This window comes from Pelodiscus sinensis, chromosome 1 (assembly GCF_052426305.1).
Source record: "Pelodiscus sinensis isolate ZL-2025 chromosome 1, ASM5242630v1, whole genome shotgun sequence".
NCBI lineage: Eukaryota > Metazoa > Chordata > Testudines > Trionychidae > Pelodiscus > Pelodiscus sinensis.
The window spans coordinates 299,177,847-299,201,664 of NC_143052.1; the positions used below are offsets into that span (position 1 = coordinate 299,177,847).

The 23,818-nt window shown below is 40.6% G+C and overlaps 1 protein-coding gene across 13 annotated transcripts in view; it reads left to right on the forward strand.

Moving 5' to 3' along the window:
• The first annotated feature begins 9,582 nt into the window (after positions 1–9,582).
• Positions 9,583–23,818, forward strand: part of POSTN (periostin) — a 51,814-nt gene continuing 37,578 nt past the window's right edge. For 7 of the 13 annotated variants that reach the window (XM_075919128.2, XM_006124927.5, XM_075919129.2 and 4 more), the window contains exons 1-6: positions 9,583–9,761; positions 11,190–11,288; positions 19,644–19,708; positions 20,814–20,971; positions 21,682–21,846; positions 22,944–23,090. In XM_075919128.2, coding sequence (XP_075775243.2) covers positions 9,640–9,761; positions 11,190–11,288; positions 19,644–19,708; positions 20,814–20,971; positions 21,682–21,846; positions 22,944–23,090 — 756 coding nt within the window. In that variant the 5' untranslated portion in view covers positions 9,583–9,639. The remainder of the gene's footprint in view (positions 9,762–11,189; positions 11,289–19,643; positions 19,709–20,813; positions 20,972–21,681; positions 21,847–22,943; positions 23,091–23,818) is intronic. The other 6 variants (XM_006124926.5, XM_075919127.2, XM_006124931.5 and 3 more) reach the window with 1 other exon arrangement.

Consider the following 23,818-nt stretch of genomic DNA (forward strand, 5'->3'; position numbering starts at 1 on the left):
CTGTCTGCTTCTCAGTCTATGGCCTTGTCTGCACTAATCATAGAATCATAGAAAACTAGAACTGGAAGGGACCTCGAGAGGTCATCAAGTCCAGTCCCCTGCCCTCATGGCAGGGCCAAGCACCACCTAGAGCATCCCTGAGAAATGTCTGTCTAACCAGCTCTTAAATAGCTCCAATGATGGAGATTCTGCAACCTCCCTAGGCAACTTATTCCAGTGTTTAACTACCCTGACAGTTAAGAAGTTTTTCCTGATGTCTATCCTAAACCTCCTTTGCCACAATGTAAGCCCATTGCTTCTTATCCTATCATCAGAGGTCAAAAAGAACAATTTCCCCCCCTACTCCTTGTGACACCCATTTAGGTACTTAAAAACTGCTACATTTCCCCTCTCAGAAAGTTCGCTTCCAAACTAAGCAAGCCCAGTTCTTTCAATCTTTCATCACAGGTCATGTTTTCTAGACCTTTAATCATTTTTTTTGCTCTTCTCTGGACCTTCTCCAATTTCTCCACGTCTTTCCTGAAATGTGGTGCCCAGAACTGGACACAATACTCCAATTGAGTGCCGTTGATCTACTTCAGCAGAGCGAATAGAGTAGATGAAGTTGACGTACTCACTGTGGTATCTTGTGTGTGGTAAAATCAATGGGGGCTGCTTTTCTGCCAACTCTTGCTACTTTTCTAATCTTCATGGAGTGCCAGCATTGATGGGATCACACTCAGATATCAATTTATCATGCCTAAGCAAATGCAATAAATTGGAGGCTGTTGGATAGATAGCTGCAATGTCAATCACCGACATAGTGTAGACGAGGCCTACCTGAAGTGCTTCCTGGCTTTGATGAGAACCAGGAGATCATACCCTAAGTATTCACTTATCCAAATTCTTAAATATTTGAATTCAAGGATTTTTGGGTGAGGGAATAAAATTAAACCTTTGAAGAAATAATTAAACTAATAGTTTGCTGTTAAAATCTTTTTATTCATGTAACAAATTATTTAACATGAACATTCAAAGTATTTTGGGAAAAATTAATCTTACTGGGTTTTCTCCACTAGAGGTCTCTAGAGAAATACAAGTAACACTAGTGAAACTTACTACAGAGGCATTCAAATGTTTATCATGACACTGTTCAAATGACTTTACAGACAGAAACTAATATCTACATTTTGGAAAAGAACATATTTGTTCTGATACATTTATCTTGGTGCAGATAGTATGTAATCTTTGCAATCATCACTTTAAAAAAAGAAATTACATCCCTTGTTATTTTTAATGTACTTTTATCTTATTTTTAATTAGATTTTCAGGATCCAGCAATAACTTTCCTAAAATATCAAAGAACAGGTTAAACTAAATATAATGCAATAATTACAGGTGAATAAGCTTAGCAATTTGGTTTGCAAATTAGAAAATGAACATAGAATAGTTTTCCCTGACTACTTTGGTGTGCCCTTCATCTTATTCTCAAATAAACATAAAACAATCAGTGTGTATATGGGATTGAGAGTATGAGTGGGTTATTTTAATCATATATTTCTAACAATCTTAAAGGGCACAATTATTTATCTGGAATTTGATTCACGAAGCCCATTTTCTCATTTCTTTCCTAGATTTATTGCAATTTATGCTCATTTAATGTATGTTTGCTAACTGGCAAGCCTGCATAATTTCTGTCAGTTTGTTTAAGCAGTTATAAAATTACTATTTTTAGGTTTCACAAGATTTTGTTAGCCATAGAATCATAGATAATAAGGCTAGAAGGGACCCTTAAGATCATCTTGTTTGGCCTCCTGTGTAACACAGTTCACAGAATTCCTTTAATTAATTTATATTTGAACTAGCATCTCTCTTAGACAAACATCGCATCTTGACTTTAAAATTACCAGTAATGGTGAATCCCTAACAACTCTGAGGTATATCTACACTGCAGTTAAATACCTTTGGCTGACCCATGTCAGCTGACGCAGGCTCACAGGACTAGGCTAAGGGGCTGTTTATCTGAGGTGCAGACATTCAGGCTCAGGCTAGAGTCCAGAGTCTAGAACCCTGTGAGTAGGGAGAGCCTAGAACTCAGGCTTCAGTCCGATCCCAAATTTGTATACAGCAATTATAAAACTTTAGCCCTGTGAGCCTGATTCTGATGACATGAACTAGTTCTTAACCACAATGTAGACACACCTTTGGTGACCACGGCTGTGTCTACACTGGCATGAATTTCCGGAAATGCTTAAAACAGAATAGTTTTCGTTATAAGTATTTTCGGAAAAAGAGCATCTACATTGGCAAAAAAAAAACCCTTTTTCCGGAAAAGCATCTGTGGCCAATGTAGACGCGCTTTTTCGGAAAAGAGCCCCGATCGTCATTTTCACGATCGGGGCTTTTTTCCGGAAAAGACTACTGGGCTGTCTACACTGGCCCTTTTCCGGAACAGTGTTCCGGAATAAGGACTTATGCCCGAGCGGGAGCAGCGTAGCTTTTCCGGAATAGCGGCTGATTTTGTACAGTAGAGCGTCGTTGCTTTTCCGGAAATTCAAGGGCCAGTGTAGACAGCTCGCAGCTTATTCCCGAAAAGCGGCTGATTTTCCGGAATAAGTGGCCCAGTGTAGACACAGCCCCCGTGTATTTGTTTGTGTAGTTACACCTCCCTGACAATACTTAATACAGGCAATATTAGGATAATAGCTTATGAATTCTCCAGGCATATTAGGAGTTGGGGTCAAAGATATTTCTTCCTTTCATTCATGTTTCATTTGGCTCTCAAAGGCCTCAGTCCTGCAAAGACTCAATTCTGCCATGTTCCTAACCATTCTCTTTATATTCTCTGAGGCAAGCTTTGTCAGGAAAGAGTGACTATATAAACCAAACAAACAAAACCCCAGCTGCCTTGCCATAGGATTAGTCATGTGCTTACAGTTAAGTGTGTGTATAAATCTTTCCAGGATTGCATGGACCACTATTGGGCATGGCAAAATTGGTGTCTGTCACCATGTCAACAGCTTTCTTGAACAGTGTTTGAGGAGAGTCATACAGACACATGAAATATGAAAATCAGTATTCCACACTACTCCCATGAAGAGATGAATACACGGTTACCTGCATTATTCAGATTTTTACAGGACTGAAAGTTTTTCTCTCAGAACTATTTATCTGTGTTGCTTTATTTTTGCTATAACACTTATCCATAAATAAACAGGGATGCTACACATTAAGAATGACTTTCTACTAAATGGGACTGATTAATCTGACAAAGTTCATATTTATATTTTTCACAGACATTTGCGGGGCTCTCTTACCACCTCTAGGAAACCTCTCCGACATGAAAGCAGCTATATACTGAAAGTGAGGCATGCAATATTCATTTTCAATTTTCTTTGGATGCATTTGAAATGGAAATGAGAGTTATTTCATACTTTTACACATGAATGGAAAGTAAAAAAGGCTTTAGGATTGCTGTGATTTAATGTTTAATATGGGTGGGGTCTACACTCCCACTGGCACATCCGTGAAGCTCCCATTAGCATCAGTGGGGATTGCAAAAAAACCCAATACATGTTAGAAAGGGATTTCAGCTGAGTGTCAAGGCCCAGTACTTTCCCTGTGAACCAGCAGAAAACCATCCATACAAAGTCCATTCAGCAGGAGTTCTATGGGCATTTGGGGGTAAGAGAGGAGAATATGTCTTGCCAGAGGAGAGGAAGAGCCTGAAATTAGTTGCCCTATCCAGCATGCTCCTCCTCCAAACCGACAGAAAGTTCCTCTAAGTGCATGGAACTCAGTGTTGCTTGGAGGAGCATTGACTTTTACCTCAAGCTCAGTGTGCCCCACTGAAATGGTCACAGCATAAGCAAAGGAGAGGGAACAAGAAGAACATTATTTTTAAACTGGGCCATGCTGCCAAATGGGAGGGGAAGCAAAGAGCAACTCTGACAAGCTTGCTACAGGTATGGAACTAGATGTGCCTGAAGTCCTTAGTTTTCTTGAACTGGTTAAGTCTGTTGACCTTAATAGGGTGATCAGGATACCTACCCCAGTTTAAAAGTACAGCTCACTGTGGAACAGGCAATGCATAACAGGTCAAAAACCAAATTTAAAGTGCAAATCCACATTCAATAATGAACAAAAGGCAGTGGCACTTCATGGCTGTTCTGTGCTAAATTAACATCACATGTGGCACTAATTGGCAAGCTTTTTGGAAATCTAGAAAGCCAAGGCACAGCGGGCATAGAAGAGCCAGGAACTTCTAATTCTGGCTCCATTGCATAGTCACCTTACAATCTTGGACACGTCACTCAAACTTGGTAGCTCACAGCTTGCCTATCCATAAAATCATAGAATTGTAGCACTGGAATGGGCCTTGTTATGCCATGTAGTCCAGTCCCTTACACTGAAGCAAGATTAAATATTATCTAGACCAGTGTTTCTCAACCTTTTTTTGCTCATGGCCCCCTTCATTCATCATACACCTGGCAGTTAAGTTTGGGTGGCCCCCTCAGAAACTTACTGTGGCCCCCTAATGTTCCATTTCTTTCCATGTGGCCCCCTAGAAGTAAGGCGTGGCCCCCTGAGGAGCCATATGGCCCAAGTTGAGAACCACTGATCTAGAACAATAATATTACTTGCCTACAAAGGCTAATGAATTAAGGTTTTATACACAGTCATTCTGGTAGGCACAGTCATAATTCTGGATTCCAGTGGAGGGGTCTTGCAACAGTGACTGTACCCAGAGTTATACAATTCACAGAGACTAGAGGGTGACAGAAGGCTTCCAGGGCACTAGAGAGAGCATACCAATGAGTAGTTCCCAAGCTTTTTCTTGTAGAGTTGTACCATATACTTGCCTCATCACTGTCCCTGGACCACCAGCTGGTATGGAAGAGATGAGTTCATGGCCTTCCCTCTTCTCCTTTGTAGGGATCCTAATGATACTATGACTCTTGCAGGTAGGACAAACATTGGGATTATATCTGCAGTAGAGAAGAGCTCTCTACATTTTCTCCCTGCACTTTATCTACCTGCATGAAACAATCCAGAATCTGGAACTCTGAAGACATAAAGTTCTATATTGTTTCAATGTATTATTGTAATCCCAAACTACCTTCTTCTTTTTTAGATATGGTCCCTCCTTGTACTCTTGCATGGGGAAAATACCACCATCTCTGCCCTTGCTGAACCTGTTCTGTAGTGAATCAGAAGGCTTTAGTCCCACAAGTGTCAATCCAGCATTTTTCATAAGTGCTATATTTTCCTGCATCTCTCTCTCTCTTACACGCACACCCTGTTTGTTTAATTTCAAAATGCAATAATTACCATTTATTTTATTCTAATTTAACTGCAATATGGTAGGTCTTTACCCATTTTCATAAGTGATGGATTATAAATTAAAACTGTATTCATCTATTCATTTAAAATATTCTGAAAACATCTCTGTGGGAAATTTGCACTGATCTGAGGGGTTAAAAACTTCTGAATTCCAGTCCAGTCCCTTGACATTGATTGACAGTGTGTCCTCAGTCATGTCACTTCACCTTTCTTCCTCAGTTTCTTCATCTATCAAATAAGTTTGACACTTAAGAACGTAAGAACACCCATACTGGGTAAGACAAATGGTGCATCTAGCCCAATATCCTGTCTTCTAACAAATGGCCGGTGCCAAATGTTTCAGAGGGAATGAATAAAGCAGGGCAATTATTGGGTGACACATCTCCTGTCATTGAATCCCAGCTTCTGGGACACCCAGGGCATGGCAATATGTCTGTAATCATCTTAGCTACCAACCATTGATAGACCTATTAATGTTCATTGATTTATCTAATTCTTAAAACTGCTGTTCAGTAATTTCAATGGGTGACCCCCGAGCTCCTGTGTTATGTGAAGGAGTAAATAAAACATCTCCCTTCAATTTCTCCATATCATTCATCATTTTACAGACCTTTGTTATTTGCCCCTCACCCCAGTCATCTGTTTTCTAAATTGAATAGTCCCATTCTTTATAATCTCTGCTAATACAGAAACAGTTTCAAACCACTAATCATTTTTGATGCCATTATTTTAATGTTGTGCAATTATATATTTTTTTTGATGTGGCAACCATAACTGCACACACTATTAGAGGAGTGTGTGTGCCATAGATTCATACAGTATCATTATGATGTTCTTTTGTTTTATTATCTATCCCTTTCCTAACTGTTCTTAACATTCAGAGAAGTTTTTGAGTGCCATGGCACATTGAGCAGATGTTTTCAGGGAGATAGCCATGATGAGTGGCAACAGCTAATTTAGCTGTTCGTATATGTAGTTGGCATTCTATTTTCCATTGTGCATTACTTGACATTTATCAACTCACTTTGTCTGTCATTTTGTTGCCCAGTCACCCAGTTCGAGAGGTCCCTTTGTGACTCACGTTTTTACATTTGGACTATCTTAAGTAGCTTTGCATCATTTGGAATCTTCGCTACCTCAGTGTTAACTATTTTTCCAGATTATTTATGAATATGGTGAACAGAAGTTGGCCCCTTACTGACTAGGGATGTAAAGGAGTGGGTGAGTCGAATACTCGCATTCCCCTACCCCTTGCTGTCTCTGTATCAAGGCATCAAGGTAGGAGGGAGCAGGAGCTGGTGCTGGGCGGAGCCATCTTAAAAGTCGGTTCCCCCCAACACTGTCTCTACAGTGCTGCTTCTCTCCGCCCCTCACTTCTGCTTCTATGAGAGGCAGTAGGGGAGGTAGGGGCTGCTGCTGCAGGGACCCCCTGCAGACAGGATTGCTGCCGGCTGGGCAGGCAGCCCAGCTCAGTCCTGGCTTGCGCCATGCCCAGGACCAAACCTTGTTATGGCTGTACAATTTAAAAGGCAGTAGGAGCCAGGAAGCCTGCTCTCCTTCCCCCGGTCTCCTAATGTGTTTTAAATTGCAGAACCGCAGCAGGGTTTGATCCTGAATCCAGCACGAGCTGGGGCTGAGCTGTCTGCCTATTGACTAATTGAGTAGTCAATAAAAATTCTATTGACTACTTAATTAGTTAAATAGCTGCTTCTTAACATCTCTAGTACAGACCTCTGCATCATCCAACTATTTATGTCTCTCCACAGTGAAAACTGACCATTTAGTCATACCTTTGTTTCCTGTCTTTTAACCTCTTTCTGATCCACGAACGGACATTCCTTCTTATCCCATAAGTGCCTACTTTGCTTAAAAACCTTTGGTGAGGGATCACGTCAAAAGCTTTCTGAAAGTCTCAATACACTATTTCAGCTGAATCCATGTTTTCTGCTTGTCCACATGCTTTGTTAGCACTCTAAAAATATCCTAATAGATTGGTGTGGCCTGCTCCACCTGCCTCATACAAAGCTTATAAGGACTACTAAGGCCATATTTATACTTTGGATGCTACAGCACCAGATATACCGTGCCATAACTCTGGTATTGTAACCCCTTAGTGCAGATGCAGACTAACGCAATGCAAAGGGCATATTTTTGTAACAGTAGGAAGTCCACTTCCCTGAGCATCAGAAGCTAGGTTGATGGAAGCCTTCTTCTACTGACATCACTGTACCTGCACTGGCGGGAAGGTCGGCATGGATATTTCATACCATGAGCACCTACGTTTTAAGTATAGACCAGGCCTTAAATAATGACTGTACAATGTCCTGAATCTATAAATGACAAATGTACATGCTAAGATTTATTATCAGCATTAAATTAATTCACTAGTTAAGTGATCATTAAATTATATTACTACTTATTAATTAGTAGTTGTATTAAATATTACTTTTTTGGATCACACCTCATCTCACTTTAGTATTATTGACAAATATTGATAGTAACATTAACTAATTTTACTAATAAGATGACTGAACTGAGGTTACAGTAGTAAACACATAAAACACAATACAAAGCAAGGTATAGCTCTGTTTTGCTACGTTTACCCTACAGCGCTATTTCAGAATATATAATGGGCTCGCTATTCCGATGTCCCTGTAAACCTCATTCCACGAAGAGTAAGGGATGTTTCGGAATAGCGATTTATTTTGCAATAAGTGCTTGTAGACAACGCCAAATCTCGAAATAAGCTATTTCAAAATGGACTCAAAATAATCTATGCAATTTGTGTAGCTCAAATTGCATAGCTTATTTTGAGCTATGGGTGCAGTGTAAATGCACCGTGGAGACAGTACCTCCCCCTGTGTTTGTACTTCAGTTAACACAATGCAACTCGGATCCCAGCTGGATGCTTCTGCATTCTAACTATAACATCATAAATCAGGGTCTAAAATTCTTTTAACTGAGGGGGACCACAGGTGGAGGGAAGAAGGCTTAGGGTAGAGGTGGCTGCTGGCTTCTCCCCATGGGCAGCGCAGAGTGGCTGGGACTGCAGACCCCCCACCCTGTGCTCCCCATCCTCCAACTTTTCCCAACCTTGGCCAGGAGTGGGAGGGAGAGGGTGTATGGGCCAGTCCTGCTGGTGTAACCACCACCAGGCAGATTTGATTGAACCTGCAACCTCTGGAGCTTAGTATAGGAGCCTCTACCCTGTGAGCTAAAAGCTCCCAGCCCATGCTGTAGAGATCTCTTGGTCTTATTTGCTGGGGGTGGTTCCCGTGTGGCCTAGGGGACAGGGTGCTTGTCTGGGAAGCATAGGGTCATGGGTTCTAGTCCTGGGTTGGGTAGGCAAAAACAGGTTGGGCCTGGGGCAGGAGGGTAAAGGGTGCCCTGACAGTAGGGTGGTGGGGTCTAGGTTCCACTGCATGGGACAGTGAACCACAGTAGGTGCATGGGTTATACTAGCACTCCCATATCCCAGTCTTGGAGGTGCATGGGGTGGGGGCTCACAGGCCAGCCCCATCAGTGCTCCCCAGGCTGGTCTCTGGGGAGGAGGAGGTCCACATAGGCTGGCCACGGAATACATACACTGGTGGCCCAGCAAGGCTGGGGGGTGGGTTGTCATTCCTTGGGGGAGGGGGGGAAGCTGTCATCTAGCAGAGGCTTCTCCACCTCCCCCTGGCCATTCTAGTGTTGTGGCCAACGACGGGGGGAGAAGAATTTGGGGAAGGGAGCCACTTATCTGGTCTGATGGCATCAAGATGGCAATCCCAGCCTCAGCTGACCACTCTCTTGACGGTGCAGCTGCCCCCAGTGGTCACTGTACAGTACAGCTTTCTTCCATGCCCATTGCCCTCCGTGGTCACTATGCGGTATCACTGTACCTCTGATCAGCCCCTCTCCTTCCTTGGCAGATCTCATTTTCCTGGGACAACCAAGCCCTGACCTTGCTGTAAGTTATGATAAGCGGAAGCTCTATACCAAATTTGTTGGCCTTAGCTCTTGCCATTTAGGAGGAGTTCTTGAACAAATGGACTCACAGACAGATGGACAAACAGATGCACATTTCTAAAATATACAGATAAAAGAAAATTAACCATAATGGTAGGAGAGGGAGATGACACATACTTTGTATGTTCGATGAATGGTAATAATTCAGCTGGCAGTCTGAAGCTGTTATTCCTGGAAGGGAGGTACAAAGTCTCAAGTTAATACAACGTTCCCTCCCACAACCCTGTAGCATGTATATAAACTATGAGCTCTCCAAAACTTTTTGCCAGTTCTCTCATTAGACTAGGCAGGAGGAACAGGGGATTAAGGATGAAGATCCTTTTTTTATCCATCTTCTCCATTTTTTTCTTGTCTGCTTTTTATCCAGCAGACTCTTCTGCTCATTATGACAAGATTTTGTCCCATAGTCGAATCAGGGCACGTGAACAGGGGTAAGTGCATGTTTTCTCTTTTGTAATACCCTAAAAGGAGTGGTTTAAAGTTCTCTCCCCCATACTTAGCTAAAGATCAGGCATAATATTAAAATGAGATTTGTGCATTGCAAGTTCTTACTGATTTTCTTACTAATTTCCAAAATATTTTTATACAAAAACCATACAAAATACGGTTAAATAATGTTACAATTTATGAACTGTTTGAAAGCTAAAAATTACATCTGGATATCAGTAAAATACATGTGTTTCAGTATCATGGAAGGCAGTTATAGTTTACAACAGATATAATGTGTGATCAGACATGTATAACCTGGACCATCAAATAATTTACCAGCATTGGTGTACTTTCTTTCTTTTTTTCCTCCTAGTGTGAAGTACGAACTCTACCCAATTCTCTGGAAATATGTAAATGCACATTTAGAGCTGTTTTCAAAAGCTCATTTCCCACTTAAGCTTTATAATATTGTTTCTCAGCAAGACACTGCAATTCTGTGAATAGAAGCTATTTATTTTAACAAATTTTCCCAAAATAAACATGAAAGAATGTAAACATATCTGCTTTAAGATATATTAGTAAAAGATAGCTTACCTCTGTGGGGTTGTTTTTATAATAATTGAAAGGGCTTTTCCCGTCCAGCTTACAAGATGAACTGGGCTTTGTAGAATAGAGTGTTTCTATTGAAAAATGTTATGTTCTAACACCTCAACAGATAAATTACTGCAACATATAAATTAGTGATGAAATGGAAATTTGGTTTTAAGGAAATGTCTCTTTTTGCAGACAACAATGTTACAGAGTATTCTTTGTTTGAACTGTCTGACTTTTTTGTATATGGCAATTTACCCTTTGGTCGTGTGTAATTACTAGACTGTTTATTTAGGTGCTCTTGGCATTCCAAACAGTGGCAATCCAAATATTGCTGATTGAATTACTGATTGAATTACTGCAGTGGGGTTCCCTATTGGAAAAAGAAAAAGTCAGCTTTCTGCCCTCTCTCCCCCCACCCCTGATGACATACAGCCACACAGCTGTGCAGGGGACTAATTTTGATGAACAGAGCTCAGTGAGAGTCACCACTCAGTCCTTAGAGGACTGTAATTCACTAAAGGAAAAAATGCAGTGCATAATAAAGCTTGATTAGGCACAGCTGGCCGTGTTTGTTCACAAGCAATACTGGGCTGAGCTGTCACAGAGGGGGAATCACCTCTTGCTTCTAGGGAGTATGGTCTTTCCAAGGAATTCGGCAGGGTGGTGTGAGGAGCTTAGATGGTGGCTGACTGAAATCACACCTGCTCTGGAAATCAGGACCAGATGTTCATTTATGGGTCTTGTCTGTTGAATACTGTATTTGAAACTATTTTTAATCAGACTTTTTTCCCCCAAATATGTACAAAGACTTGACGGTGTTTGTTTTCCCCTTCCAGTCCAAATGTCTGTGCTCTTCAGAAAGTTATGGGCACCCAAAAGAAATATTTCAGCACCTGCAGAAACTGGTATCAGGGAACGATCTGTGGGAAGAAAGCGTAAGTGCAATTTGTTTCCTGACAATGCAATACTGTATTATGGAAATAGTATAACATTATTACAGAACTCTTCTTCCTTAGGGGCATTTTACATACTTGCTTCAAATACAAAGCTCCCATTGCTAGCGATGACACTTTGGAAAATGATATTAGAGTACAAAGCACTTACATTCCAAGAGCTTTCCAAACACTGGTTAATCTCAGGACACACATTTAAAGATGGTTGAACTGAGACAAAGGGCTAAAATGACTTGTCTGGTTTCACAAAAGGAGCAATTGTCCAAGCTGGGGACAGAATTCAGTATTTTGTGGCTCCAGTACTGTTCTCAGACCACACCTTTATCTATGTAAAAGGAATAAAACTTGATTATGCCTTAGGATATTGGGAAGTTATTTTGTCTGTTGTTTACTAAAGCTAAGTGTTTTGGTATCTTTTTTAGTACCTTACAGGGTTTTTTCTTTATATTTATTGTAATTGTGACCTCATAACTTCAAGATGAAATCAATTGCTTCCATTATCCCATGATGGTGATAACAAAATTCACTTTGGTCAATAACATCTGAGTCATTAAATCTCTACTTCTAACCATTTATCTTTGGGGTATGCTCACCTTAGCACTCAAAAAAAAACCCCACAACATAACATAAAACACATAACATAAAACATACATAAAACATAAAACACATAACATTCTGCCACCAATAAGCCATTAAACTATGCATTTAGTAGTTTTACAACATTCCATTTTCTCTTTATCCCTTGAACTACCGATACTATTGGCCGGATAATGTATTCAGCAGTTATGGCAAAATCGTTAAATATGTAATTTGACTACTCAACTTAGTCAGGCAGGTCCAATGTAAAATTTTCAAAAGTTCCCATATGACTTAGGTTCTTAAGTTCCATTTTCTAATGTGATTTAGGCACTGAGGAGTCTCTGTTTCTGTTGTTACAAACTTTGTATTTACTCCAAATCATAGATAATTAACATTTTAACCAAGAATACAGAGACATTCTCACCAAAATAGGCACAGATACCTCTTTGAACCTTTGAAGTCTTCTCTACAATATAATTTAGCATATAACATTCTAACCTTTCCATTTTGAGTTAGACTGATGATTTTGCAAGGTGTTTTATTACTGAAGCTAAGTTAGGTTCTATCTCCCCTTTATGCAATTTGATCAACTCACTTATGCATAAAATTGGGGAATTCTGTGTGGATAAAGTTTAATCTCCAGCACTCAGATTGGTGCTATAGAACTTGTATTTGATCATCCGTCCAAATTTAGTTTGTTTTGTGGTCTTTCTCCCTTGCAGTCTTCTATTCTCCTCCTGATGACAGTGCAATGCAATACTGAGATCCATTTTCTTTAAAGAACATGATGTAAAATTTCCAAGATATTTATTCACCACTTTTATAAGTCCTGCCTTACTACTGTCTTCTTTGGCACAGCATTTTCTTCCAAAAGTAAACATTAGAGAGAAAGATGCTTCCTGAAAATGCTTTAGAGATTGAACTTCTTTGGACATTTTCAAAGCTGATTTTGGAACAGTAGCTGCCTCTGCAGACTTACTGCTTCATTCACGTAGTGTCATGTCTTGCCAATAGCCTCTAAGGGTATGTCTACATTACAGCGTTATTTCGAAATATCTTATTTTGAATTAGTTATTTCGAAATACCTTATTTCGAAATAACGCATCTACACACAAATGCATTTCAAAATAGCGTTTTGCTATTTTGAAATAGTGCGTCCACACTGAGTGGATGCTGAATCACATTTAAGGTCTGCTGGAAACAGGTTCAGCAGGGCATCAGATCAGGAGTTACTTTGTGTGGCTGCTGCCCGAGGCTATCTGAGGCCTGTGCTTAAAAGGGACCCGCCCTGGACAGCGGGTTCTCAGCTTTCCCTGCTTGGTTGTCTACCTTGCTGAGGGACAGCAAAGCATTTTGTCTCTGCATTTTCTGGTTACCCTCACTCAGGACACCACAGCACTCTGCAACATGGAGCCAGAGCTGCCCCTGGGCACTCTGGTGCTTTTCATGGATGCATTGCTGCAAGCCTGGCTGCACTTTCTGCAGGCTGCCATCCAGGAGGTCCATTGGGGGGCTGTCAGTATCCAGGAGGCCCTGCGGGAGAGCTTCCACCATGAGGAGCACGAAGAGCCTCCCTGGTCTACCCCACTGGAAGCTTGTGCCTCATTCCTCTCTCACATCCTTCTACTTATCCCTCCCCCAGCCCCTTTTCCTGATGTCAAATAAAATACATGTATTTTCATGAACACAAACGCTCTTTATTTAACACAACTTGTGGGGAGGTAATGAAACTCTGGTGAGACTGGGGAAAGGAGGCAGGAGAGGGGAAGGAGAAACCTGGGAGGAGGGAGCTGGAAGGGGGAAGCAAGGGGAAGAAAAGGGAGGGAAAACTCAAGGTTCAGGGATGGGTCTCGCCAGACCAACTTGATTTTCATGCAAACCTGCTACTGGGTTCGCATGTGGCCTTTGGTGGCCAGGCTGGCAGCTATCCTGCCATAGACGGCTGCGTTCCTCCATCTAGTGTGGAGATCATGGATGTTGGGGGCATCCCCCCAAACCTGAATAAGGTCCATGATCTCCACCCTGGACCAGGAAGGTGCCCGCCTTCTCCGTGCCCTGGCAGGCTCCTGGCAGCTGGCAGACTGCTTCTGGGGAGCGGTGGAGTGCTGGCTGCCAGTGGCTTGCTGGCTCATGTTTTGGGGCCACTGGGTCAGGGGCAGTGACTGCTGGCTCTGGGCTGGTAGGCTTGGAGCTGGCACAGGCACTGTGGCTAGAGTCAACCCCTTTAAGGGCTCCAGGGATGGGGGAGGGAGAGGAGTATTCTTGGTTGAGGTTGGAGTGGCCACCAGGGCACCCTGGGAAGGCTGGAGGCCCCCTATTTCAATGTCAGTGTCTACACAGCACTTATTTCGAAATAGCTATTTCAAATGTGGTGTTATTCCTCATGGAATGAGGTTTAGCAAATTCAAAATAAGCACTCCGCTATTTCGAATTAATTTCAAAATAGCAGTTTGGCTGTGTAGATGCTAGTAAAGTTATTTAGAAATAATGGTTGTTATTTCGAAATAATTTTGCTGTGTAGATATACCCTAATGGTATATCTAGACTACATGCCTCTGCCGACAGAGGCATGTAAAATAGGCTACCTGACATAATCAATGAAGCTGGGATTTAAATATCCCCAGATTCTTTAAAATAAAAATGGCCGCCGCGCTGTGCCGGCTCAGCTGATCGTCGGCACAGTGCGGGAGTCAAGATGTGAATCGGTCGACAGGGGAAGCCTTTGTTGACCGCTCCCTTATGCCTCGTGGAATGAGGTTTACAGGAGTGGTCGACAAAGGCTTCTCCTGTCGACTGATCTGCTTCTTGACTCGCGAGCTGTGCCAACGATCATCTGAGCCGGCACAGCGCGGCGGCCATTTTTATTTTAATGAATCCGGGGATATTTAAATCTCTGCTTCATTGACTATGTCAGGTAGCCTATTTTACATGCCTCTGTCGGCAGAGGCAGGTAGTCTAGACATACCCTAAGTGAAAGACTGCTGACTGCTTTAAGATGACATAAAGAATCATTATTCAGCTGAGCCACACTGCTAGCATGAGTTATTTTTTATGGCTGGAGTTATGATTTGACAGAAGTAATATTTGGAGGTCACAAAGAGATTTTACAGTACTTAAAATAAGATTCTTTGAGTGTAGTTGTGATTCAGTGGCAGTGAAGTTACACAAAGAACATATATTCTGAACTCTGCTTTGGCACTTTTTGGCATGTTCAAATACTAGAAAGAGTAGATGTGAAGCAAAATTTTGGATTGGATTTGGATTAAATGATAAGATTGCTGGTATTTTTTGTGCAGTAACAATGGAACATCTGGTATAACTTAGATGGTTTCCAAAGTAATGTAATTAACAGAAGATTCTGAACAACTCTGAAGACAGAAAGAGAGTTATTCCTAAATAGATCAGTTTGCTTCCTTCTCATTTTAAAAGCAATGTTCTTGCTTATAATTCTTGGGTAGCTTTCCTCAGATTTTATGTGCTGATTTAGAAAATGTACAAAAGACACCAAAAGACACACATGCAATCATTTCCTATTTATGATGGTATTTACTAATTCCATAGCAGAACTACTGACCTGAGGCTCTTTAGAAATAGGGACCTATTGGCTTATAAAGAGATTTGTAGTTTTAATAATTTATTATGTCTGCTACCAAGACAGATAATTTGCAAACAAGCCTCAAGGCCACTCTAAGCTATGTGAGCCACCCACCACCTCAACAGGCTGCTCCACCCTTCATAGAAGATACCCTGCCATGTGCCTTTTTCATGAGATCACTCTTTAACCCTGGACTGAGGTGGGAGTGGCATAAAGCTGCTTTTCTTTTCTTAAGAAAACAGTATTATGTCATTATCTGAAGAGCCACTTCTCTTCAGCAACATAACATCGTGTGCTAAATTTCCAAATTACGTTGCTGAAAGTTTTGGGAGTGTGACATTAGTGTAAAGATGACTTTGCTTTGGGTTTTATACAGTATTTCCCTATAGGGAGGTGGGGGGAGGGGCTATTTTTTCCCTCTTCTAAATTGCCACTCAACTTGAAAGGTGCTGAGTAACCATGGCTTACACTGATTTCAACAGAAGCTGCATGTTCCAGTTACTTCAGCATTGGGTCTATTGACAGCACTTACTCCATTACACCTACCCATACTTGAGAAACATCTTACATCAGCTTTCTGGTTGCAGACTTAAATTTCTAGCAACCCTCAGAGGAAGCATGCTGTATGTTACAAACATTGTGGCTTTGGGCCAGGAAAGGATTTTCTTTGTTCTTTGTGCTTTTTGGCCAATTTTCTGCCTCATAAATTGTACTCATGTCATACTGCATTTTTTTAAGAGTACACATGCAATGTCCGATAAGTGCTTAGCCCTTCTTCTGTTATCAAAAGCTAAGTGAGATGTAAAAACCACACAGGATATTTTCAATCTGAAGGAAGTCTGTTTTCTTACAAGAATGAAATTCCCTGCATGGCAGCTGCCGTGCTGGTTTGTGGTAGAGATTCCTCAGGAGCCAAATTGTGCCTGACTCTAACATGGATGAGCATGGAGCCTGGATGAATGTGTAAGAACCCCTCTCCCCATGCTTGTGTGTGTGCCTTGTGAAAGAGCCAGGCACCACTCCAAAAGTGTATCTTTGGATGCACAGGGAGAGAGGCAGCAGAACAATGGTTGCACCCATTATGAGGGAGCAGTTTTCACTATTGCCATTTGCTGAGTAATCTGGGGAAGGCACAACCCTTCTCCAAACTCAATCCAGTCTTATCCGTGCTAGGTTTGCATGTTCATCTACCTGTTGCAGTATGTAACCTACAATGTACAGTTCTCAATCTTGCCTGTGAGGGGGATGGATATGAAATGAATTGTCATCATGCAGAGAGAAGTATATTACATAGAGTTGCCCAGAACTTCTATAAAGCTCCGTTAGAATTATCTCATATAAAGTTTAACCATCTGAAAAATAAGTGGAGTCATTTTAAAATCAGATTTAAAAGAGAAAATAGGGAGTCAAACAACCTGCATTCATAGCACAAACAAATCTAACATGGTAGAGCAAAATATAACAAAAAAGCTCTTTGTTCTTTATCAGCTGTCACTTTGCAATAAATTAAGTAGCTCAGACTCCCATTTTAAACTCATGGTTTGTAATGTTTTTATTTTTGTCTGCTTTCATTTTCAAGTGTCTTCAAGTAGATTTTTATCGTGGAGTTCTGAAAATTCCAACTTTCAAGTAATTTGAGCAAGCCTTTTAGTTTAATGTATTTCTTGCTAATATTATGTTAGCTCTATGTCAGTCCAAAAAAAACCTACAAAAACCCACAGCTTCCTCTAGGGAGCTTCCAGCTTCAGAACTGAGATCCCTTGATATGTTTGTAGGTTTGGATTCCACAGTCCTCAATGAGTTACTATTGGAACTTCAGCACTGCCTGAAGGGAGTATGACTTAATCCCAGATCAGCCTCATGCATTAAAAAACATCATGTAAAGTTTTTATTGTATGTTTTACAGTAATTTAGTGTGTGGTAATTACTTTGAAAAGCCATAACCACAGAAGAAAGAGCTTAAAGATTTATGTTACTTTTCTGTTTCAGTAAGTCCATATAATTTCCTCAGGTTCTTTTATTCCCTAGCAAACACATTTATCCTTGCCGTAACTCCATTGACTTCAGTAGTGGTATGCCTATTTACAATGGGGCTGAATTTGGTTATAGATGTCTACTTTAAATTTGTTGCCCCCTTCAAATCAATAAGGTTCAATAAAAAATAATTCATAATGCTGAATGAAACACTACATTTAGCACCAACCTGCTAAATCTCAACCAAAATACAGTTTCTAAATTCAAAGGTGGGGTAATTTCCCTGAACAACTATGCAACAAGCTCTATCCCATTTTTAGCTCATCTCCATCCTCCTCTCCCTCTTCTCTTAGGCTACATCTAAACTGCAGGCTTCTTTTGAAAGAAGCTTTTTTTGGAAGAGATCTTCCGGAAAAACTTCTTCCAAAAGGCTACGTCTACACTGGCCCCTTTTCCGGAAGGGGCATGTAAATTTCACCAGTCGTCGTAGGGAAATCCGCGGGGGATTTAAATATCCCCCGCGGCATTTAAATAAAAATGTCCGCCGCTTTTTTCCGGCTTTTAAAAAAGCCGGAAAAGAGCGTCTACACTGGCCCCGATCCTCCGGAAAAAGTGCCCTTTTCCGGAGGGTCTTATTCCTACTTGAAGCACAGGAATAAGTACTTGAAGTAGGAATAAGACCCTCCGGAAAAGGGCACTTTTTCCGGAGGATCGGGGCCAGTGTAGACGCTCTTTTCCGGCTTTTTTTAAAGCCGGAAAAAAGCGGCGGACATTTTTATTTAAATGCCGCGGGGGATATTTAAATCCCCCGCGGATTTCCCTACGACGACTGGTGAAATTTACATGCCCCTTCCGGAAAAGGGGCCAGTGTAGACGTAGCCAAAGAGAGCATCTGTGCTGCAAAAGTGTATCGAAAAAGCAATCTGCTTTTTCAAAAGAGAGCGTCCAGACTGAATGGATGCTCTCTCACATGTAAGCTCTGATTGCTATGGACGGAATGACCACAAGGGCATATGTGCTTTTTCCTCTTTCCTCTTCTTCCGAAATAACTCCCTCTTCCCCGTCCATACATACCTTTTTGTGAAAGAGCTCTTTCGCAAAATAGGCTTCTTCCTCATAGAATGAGGATTACCAATGCCGGAAAATCCCCTCTGTTCTTTCGATTTTCTTACAGAAGAATGCAATTGCAGTGTGGACGTTCCTCAAATTTTGTCAGAAAAATGGCTGTTTTTCTGACAAAATTCTGTAGTGTAGACATACCGTTACACCTGCCACCTTCACTTCCTCTCTATTATCTCTGTCCATGATTTGCTCCAATCTGGCTTTCATCCTCACTCTAACTAATGAGATTGTTCTCACCAATGTTACCAATGACCTTTCTCTTATCTTCTCCATCTTCCTTGATTTTTCCTCTTCTCTCAATATAACCAGTCAATCTGTACTCATTACCGCCTGTCTTGGCTTTACAGCTCTGTTCATGAAGGGGTCTCCTTTCCACCTCTCGCATTTCTATTTCAACATCAAACTCAGTGGCTCCACTTCTTCCCACTTCCTCTTAGCACTATTCCTAACCTGCCACCTTCATTCCTTTCTACTATCACTGGGTGATCTTATTTTCCTTCATTACTCTAATTACCATCAATTTACCCTTCATGTTTAAACTGGTAAAGTAGGCACTTTTTTCTCTACATCCCCACTTCCAAAAACTTGTCCATGGCTCGATAACCCAGCCCCTCCCCTCCATTCTCAACCCTTGGTTCTTTTGATCCTTCTTATAATCTTCTATATGGTTTTCCTCAGTCCGTCCTTTCTTAGCCAAAATGTCACCGTCAGATTCATTTTCTTCACCTGCTATTTCAGTCTCATCATTCCCCTTTACAAGTCCCTTCACTAGCTCCACTTATCCTCCCACATCCATTCTAATATCCTTGCCAACCTTCACAACTGTGGAAGTGTTGTGTATTTAAAATGCTATGTAACTACTGAACACAGTACAGTGGAGCCAGTTAATAATACCTGATTTGAAACCAATAGAAAATAGGTTGCTGAATGTTAAAAAAATAATATGACTAGGTAACTCTAGCCGTGGAAACTGAATAGAAGTACATATTTTGTTAAAAAGAATTATTGTATTTGTTATCATTTTGGTTTGTACTTCAAATAATGCAGCTTTTATCTCTACCCTGCAGAACAGTCCTATATGAATGCTGCCCTGGATACATGAAGATGGATGGAATGAGAGGCTGCCCAGCAGGTACAGTCATAGATGCACACAATCTTAATATATGGGACTCATTCTAACACAGAACACTTCTAAAATTGTCCTGTAATTTTGGGTGCCTCATCTGAAACAGGTAGGGCTTGGTTCCCAGAGGTGCTGACCCAGCCCCTATAACCTCATTTGGTGTCCATGAGTGTGGACAGCATCACTCAGAATCATCTCCAAGGTCTTGGCATTTAGATGTCCAATGTCGAATACATCAAAATTAGAGGCCATTTGTAAAAAATTTACACCTCAACCCTTAAAATATGAAGCTGCCTTCCAGCAGAAGTACTACAGTCCCACTGTGTAAGGAGGAATTGTCCAGGAGGCTTGCATGTCTTGTGCATGTCTTCTGTGTCCATTATGTGGTTGCTTACAGTGGACCAAGAAGCACTGAGTACAGTGAGCGATAAGGCAGAAGCAGGGACTGGAGATGAGATGGCTCTTGAGTCAGGAGAAGGGATGGCTATCAGGCATGCATAAGAGGTACCAACGACTATTCAGTAGATTTGGCTGGCCATATATTTTCCAGTGGAACATTGTTTCATGGGAAAATGCCAATGTCAAATTCAAAAGATTTCTCAGGAAATTTTTAATGTTGTCAAATGTTCCCATAGAAACCAAGCAGATTTTTCAAGGGAAACCTATCCAGTTTTCTGTCAGCTCACCTGTCTCATGGGCTGCCAGTATCCTGGCAACTCTGGGAGCCCTAATTTAAATTGTCAGGGTTTCCATGTTTGTCAGTAGCCTACCAATTGGTAGCTGGGACTCCAGGAGACTCATCAGTTTCATTTAGAAAAAATCAAATCAGAATGCCATTTTGATTTTTTTCTAAACACAAGTTTGAGACTTTGACCTCTCCCCAACTTAAGGTGGAGTATTCCTCCCCTCTGGGTATTTGTTGAGTTATTTGTTCTGGGCTCTATATTGCAAATTTTTCTTAATTTGAACTCAAATTATGGCATTGGAAAAGCAATGATTAGTTATAAGGGTTTTATCAAGCTGATTCTCCACAGTTAAAACAATGGTAATAGGTATGATTTGGAGAGACTGATATGTCAATTAATTTACAGAATTCTTGTCTTGTGTATTTTAGTTGCTCCTATTGACCATGTTTATGGTACCTTGGGCATTGTGGGAGCAACTTCCACCCAACGGTATTCTGACATGTCAAAGCTGAGAGAAGAAATTGAAGGAGGGGGATCATACACATTCTTTGCACCGAGCAATGAAGCATGGGAACTGTTGGACAGAGTAACTATATTTATATATATATATTCATATATACTCACACTTATATTGTAATGACATGGGATCTTGTTTTGTATCTACAATGTCTCTGTTAAACTACATTAGAAAAAACAATGTTTTTTATATATAAGAAATAAATATGTAAATTCAATGCCTATATTATTCTATACTAAGCTATGTTTAAGAAGCACAGGTATTTTACTTTTTTTAAAAAAGTTCTAGAATAAATGACAGTGGCAAAGGATATCTGTTTGAATACTGTCCATGAGAAATTATTTTTATGACTGTGGATCAGCACCCGGATTACTTTTGTGGTTGAGTGTTTTATAAATACAACTATCATTATTAGTCTCATCAGCATAGCTTTGGGAGCAGTTATGAATTCTGAAGCAATTTCAATAAGGGAGGGTGACAGTAATTTTTGTGGGTGATGTAGGGTACTTTCCTTAGATCACAATGCTAATCAAACCTAGTACTAAACCAAAAAAATCTTGAATAAGGTAATAAGGCCTGCTGTCTTTGATACTTAATTGGACTAGAGAGTCCTCAAGCCAGCTGCATACCAATAAGTTATGTAAATAAAACAATTTACTTAGTCAAATGACATAAACATTCAAAAATATGCTGAAAGCATACTTTGTGGCAAAGAAATCTGCATAACTAGTTGTTTTAGAAATTGTCCAGGAAATAGCTAACTAAATTTTCTTCCTCAGGAAATTCATAGTAATTTGATTGACAATGTAAATATTGAACTGTACAATGCCCTCCACAACCATATGATAAACAAGCGCATGTTGACAAAGGATCTTAAGAATGGCCTTATGCTTGTAAGCATGTACAATGATCAGCAACTGTTTATTAATCATTATCCGAATGGGGTAAGTTTATTTCCATAAGCTTCTTTTCTACCATATTTCATGGCTGTCCCTTTCATTATCTCTTTGGATTTGTTCTTAATTTATCTAACGAAGAACTGAGAAAGTCATGAGATTTTCAGTTCTCATGTCAGTTATCCATCGTATCTTACCAGTGTTAGGAATGATGAATATGATTTTCCATAAAAGGGTTCTTTCATACTCTGAAGCCTAATTGCTAAGAAAGTATTAGGTAACTATTATTTATTTTAAGAAAATAGTAAAAACACCGTATTAACTTTCCTCTAAAGAGGAGAGGACAGATACTATCATTCTAAATATCGGAAGTTAGATTTATTACATACTTTTTATATATTACTAAATTAATGTTAGATAGATTTTTTTATTTCTAATGCAACATGTGACAGAAACATTTAGTCATAGAAGAAATTCTTATAATATTTTCCTGCATGGGATATCTGTGGAATGAATCTGCATTCTCAAATGAAGCCATTAGTACTGATTCTCTTACATTCACGGAAACTGCATGTTAGGTTGGCACTTAAATCAATGTAAGCCACAAACAAGAACCATTTAAACCATTCAGGAATAAAGAACACTACACAATTGTAATATGGTTGGAAATTAAGATGAGCTGCATAAATTGATCTATTGGTGAAAGATTGCTAGGTACACAGAGCATGACTTTTGTTTTTATTGATTGATGCTCCCCTCTACCCCCTCTTTCCCGTGCAAGTGGTGGGAAGAGGCCAATTAGGGGTGGGTTCCAGGGCAAAGGATGGCCAGAGGCTCATGGGAAGAGGCTAAGCAGGGATGGGGCCTTAAGGTGTAATAGGGGCAAAAGGGGTCAAGCAGGGGCAGAGCCTTGGAGAGGAGCAGTAGGTGGGGTTTTCAGGGGAGGAGGTCAAACTGGATCCTGACACTGGGGTCCACAAAAGAGTAATCTGTCCCTGCAGGTGCTGCACACTCCCTAATTTTTTCAGTAAGTGCTTGAGTCCCAGATCACCCACAAAGTTGGCTCTAATGGCTAGGTGGATGTTCTCCTTAAATCTGAGACAGGATGATAGTTTAATATTCTACTGTGCAATTTTTAAACATAGGTTGTTACTGTTAACTGTGCCAGAATCATCCATGGCAACCAGATTGCTACAAACGGTGTCGTCCATGTCATTGATCGTGTTCTGACCCCTGCTGGAACCACCATTCAAGACTTCCTTGAAGCTGAGGATGATGTTTCGTCTTTTAGAGTGAGTGGGGGAAAATAAAATGCTAACAAGCTTTTTTGGCCTTATCATTGTCCTTTCTTTTTCTGTTTTCTGGGATATAAGAAAAGATTATTAACACATTGTTAAGGGACTACAATTAACTAAATGAAGGACTAATCCAACAAATGATACAAGGTAGAAGAGCTATATATATATTTACATAAGTGCCTAATTCTGCTTTTGTGACAGTCATGTAATTAGCATCAGTAGACAAATTCCAGCACCCTTATTCACAGTGAGTAATCCTTACTCCTTGAGTCTGGGGCTGTTCAAAGATTGGGGGGTGGCACTCAATGTGAGTTCAGATTGCAGAATCTGGCCCAGAATTGGCTCCAACATGGGGAAAATAATTGAAAGTAATAGAAATAGCAGAGAGATATACTCACAGAAGCTTAACTGATCTAGCTGATTTCAGAAAGTGGATCAGAGAGCTAGGAAGAATTTTTTCTTGCCCTTCTTGGGCTGAGTCATCAGGCAGCTTTGGAAACTTTCCAAGCCTCTGCTTTGCTTTCCTGTAGAACTGAAGGACTCTCCCTCATTTCATTTCCTCTGATTCTCCTCATCTTTTCTTTCCTCTGGCACACACACAATTTGTCCATGTCTTTCCTGAAATGTGGCACCCAGAGCTGAACATTGTACTCCAGTTGAGACCTAATCACTATGGAATAGAGCAAAAGAATGACTCTTCATGTCTTACTTACCACTCTCTT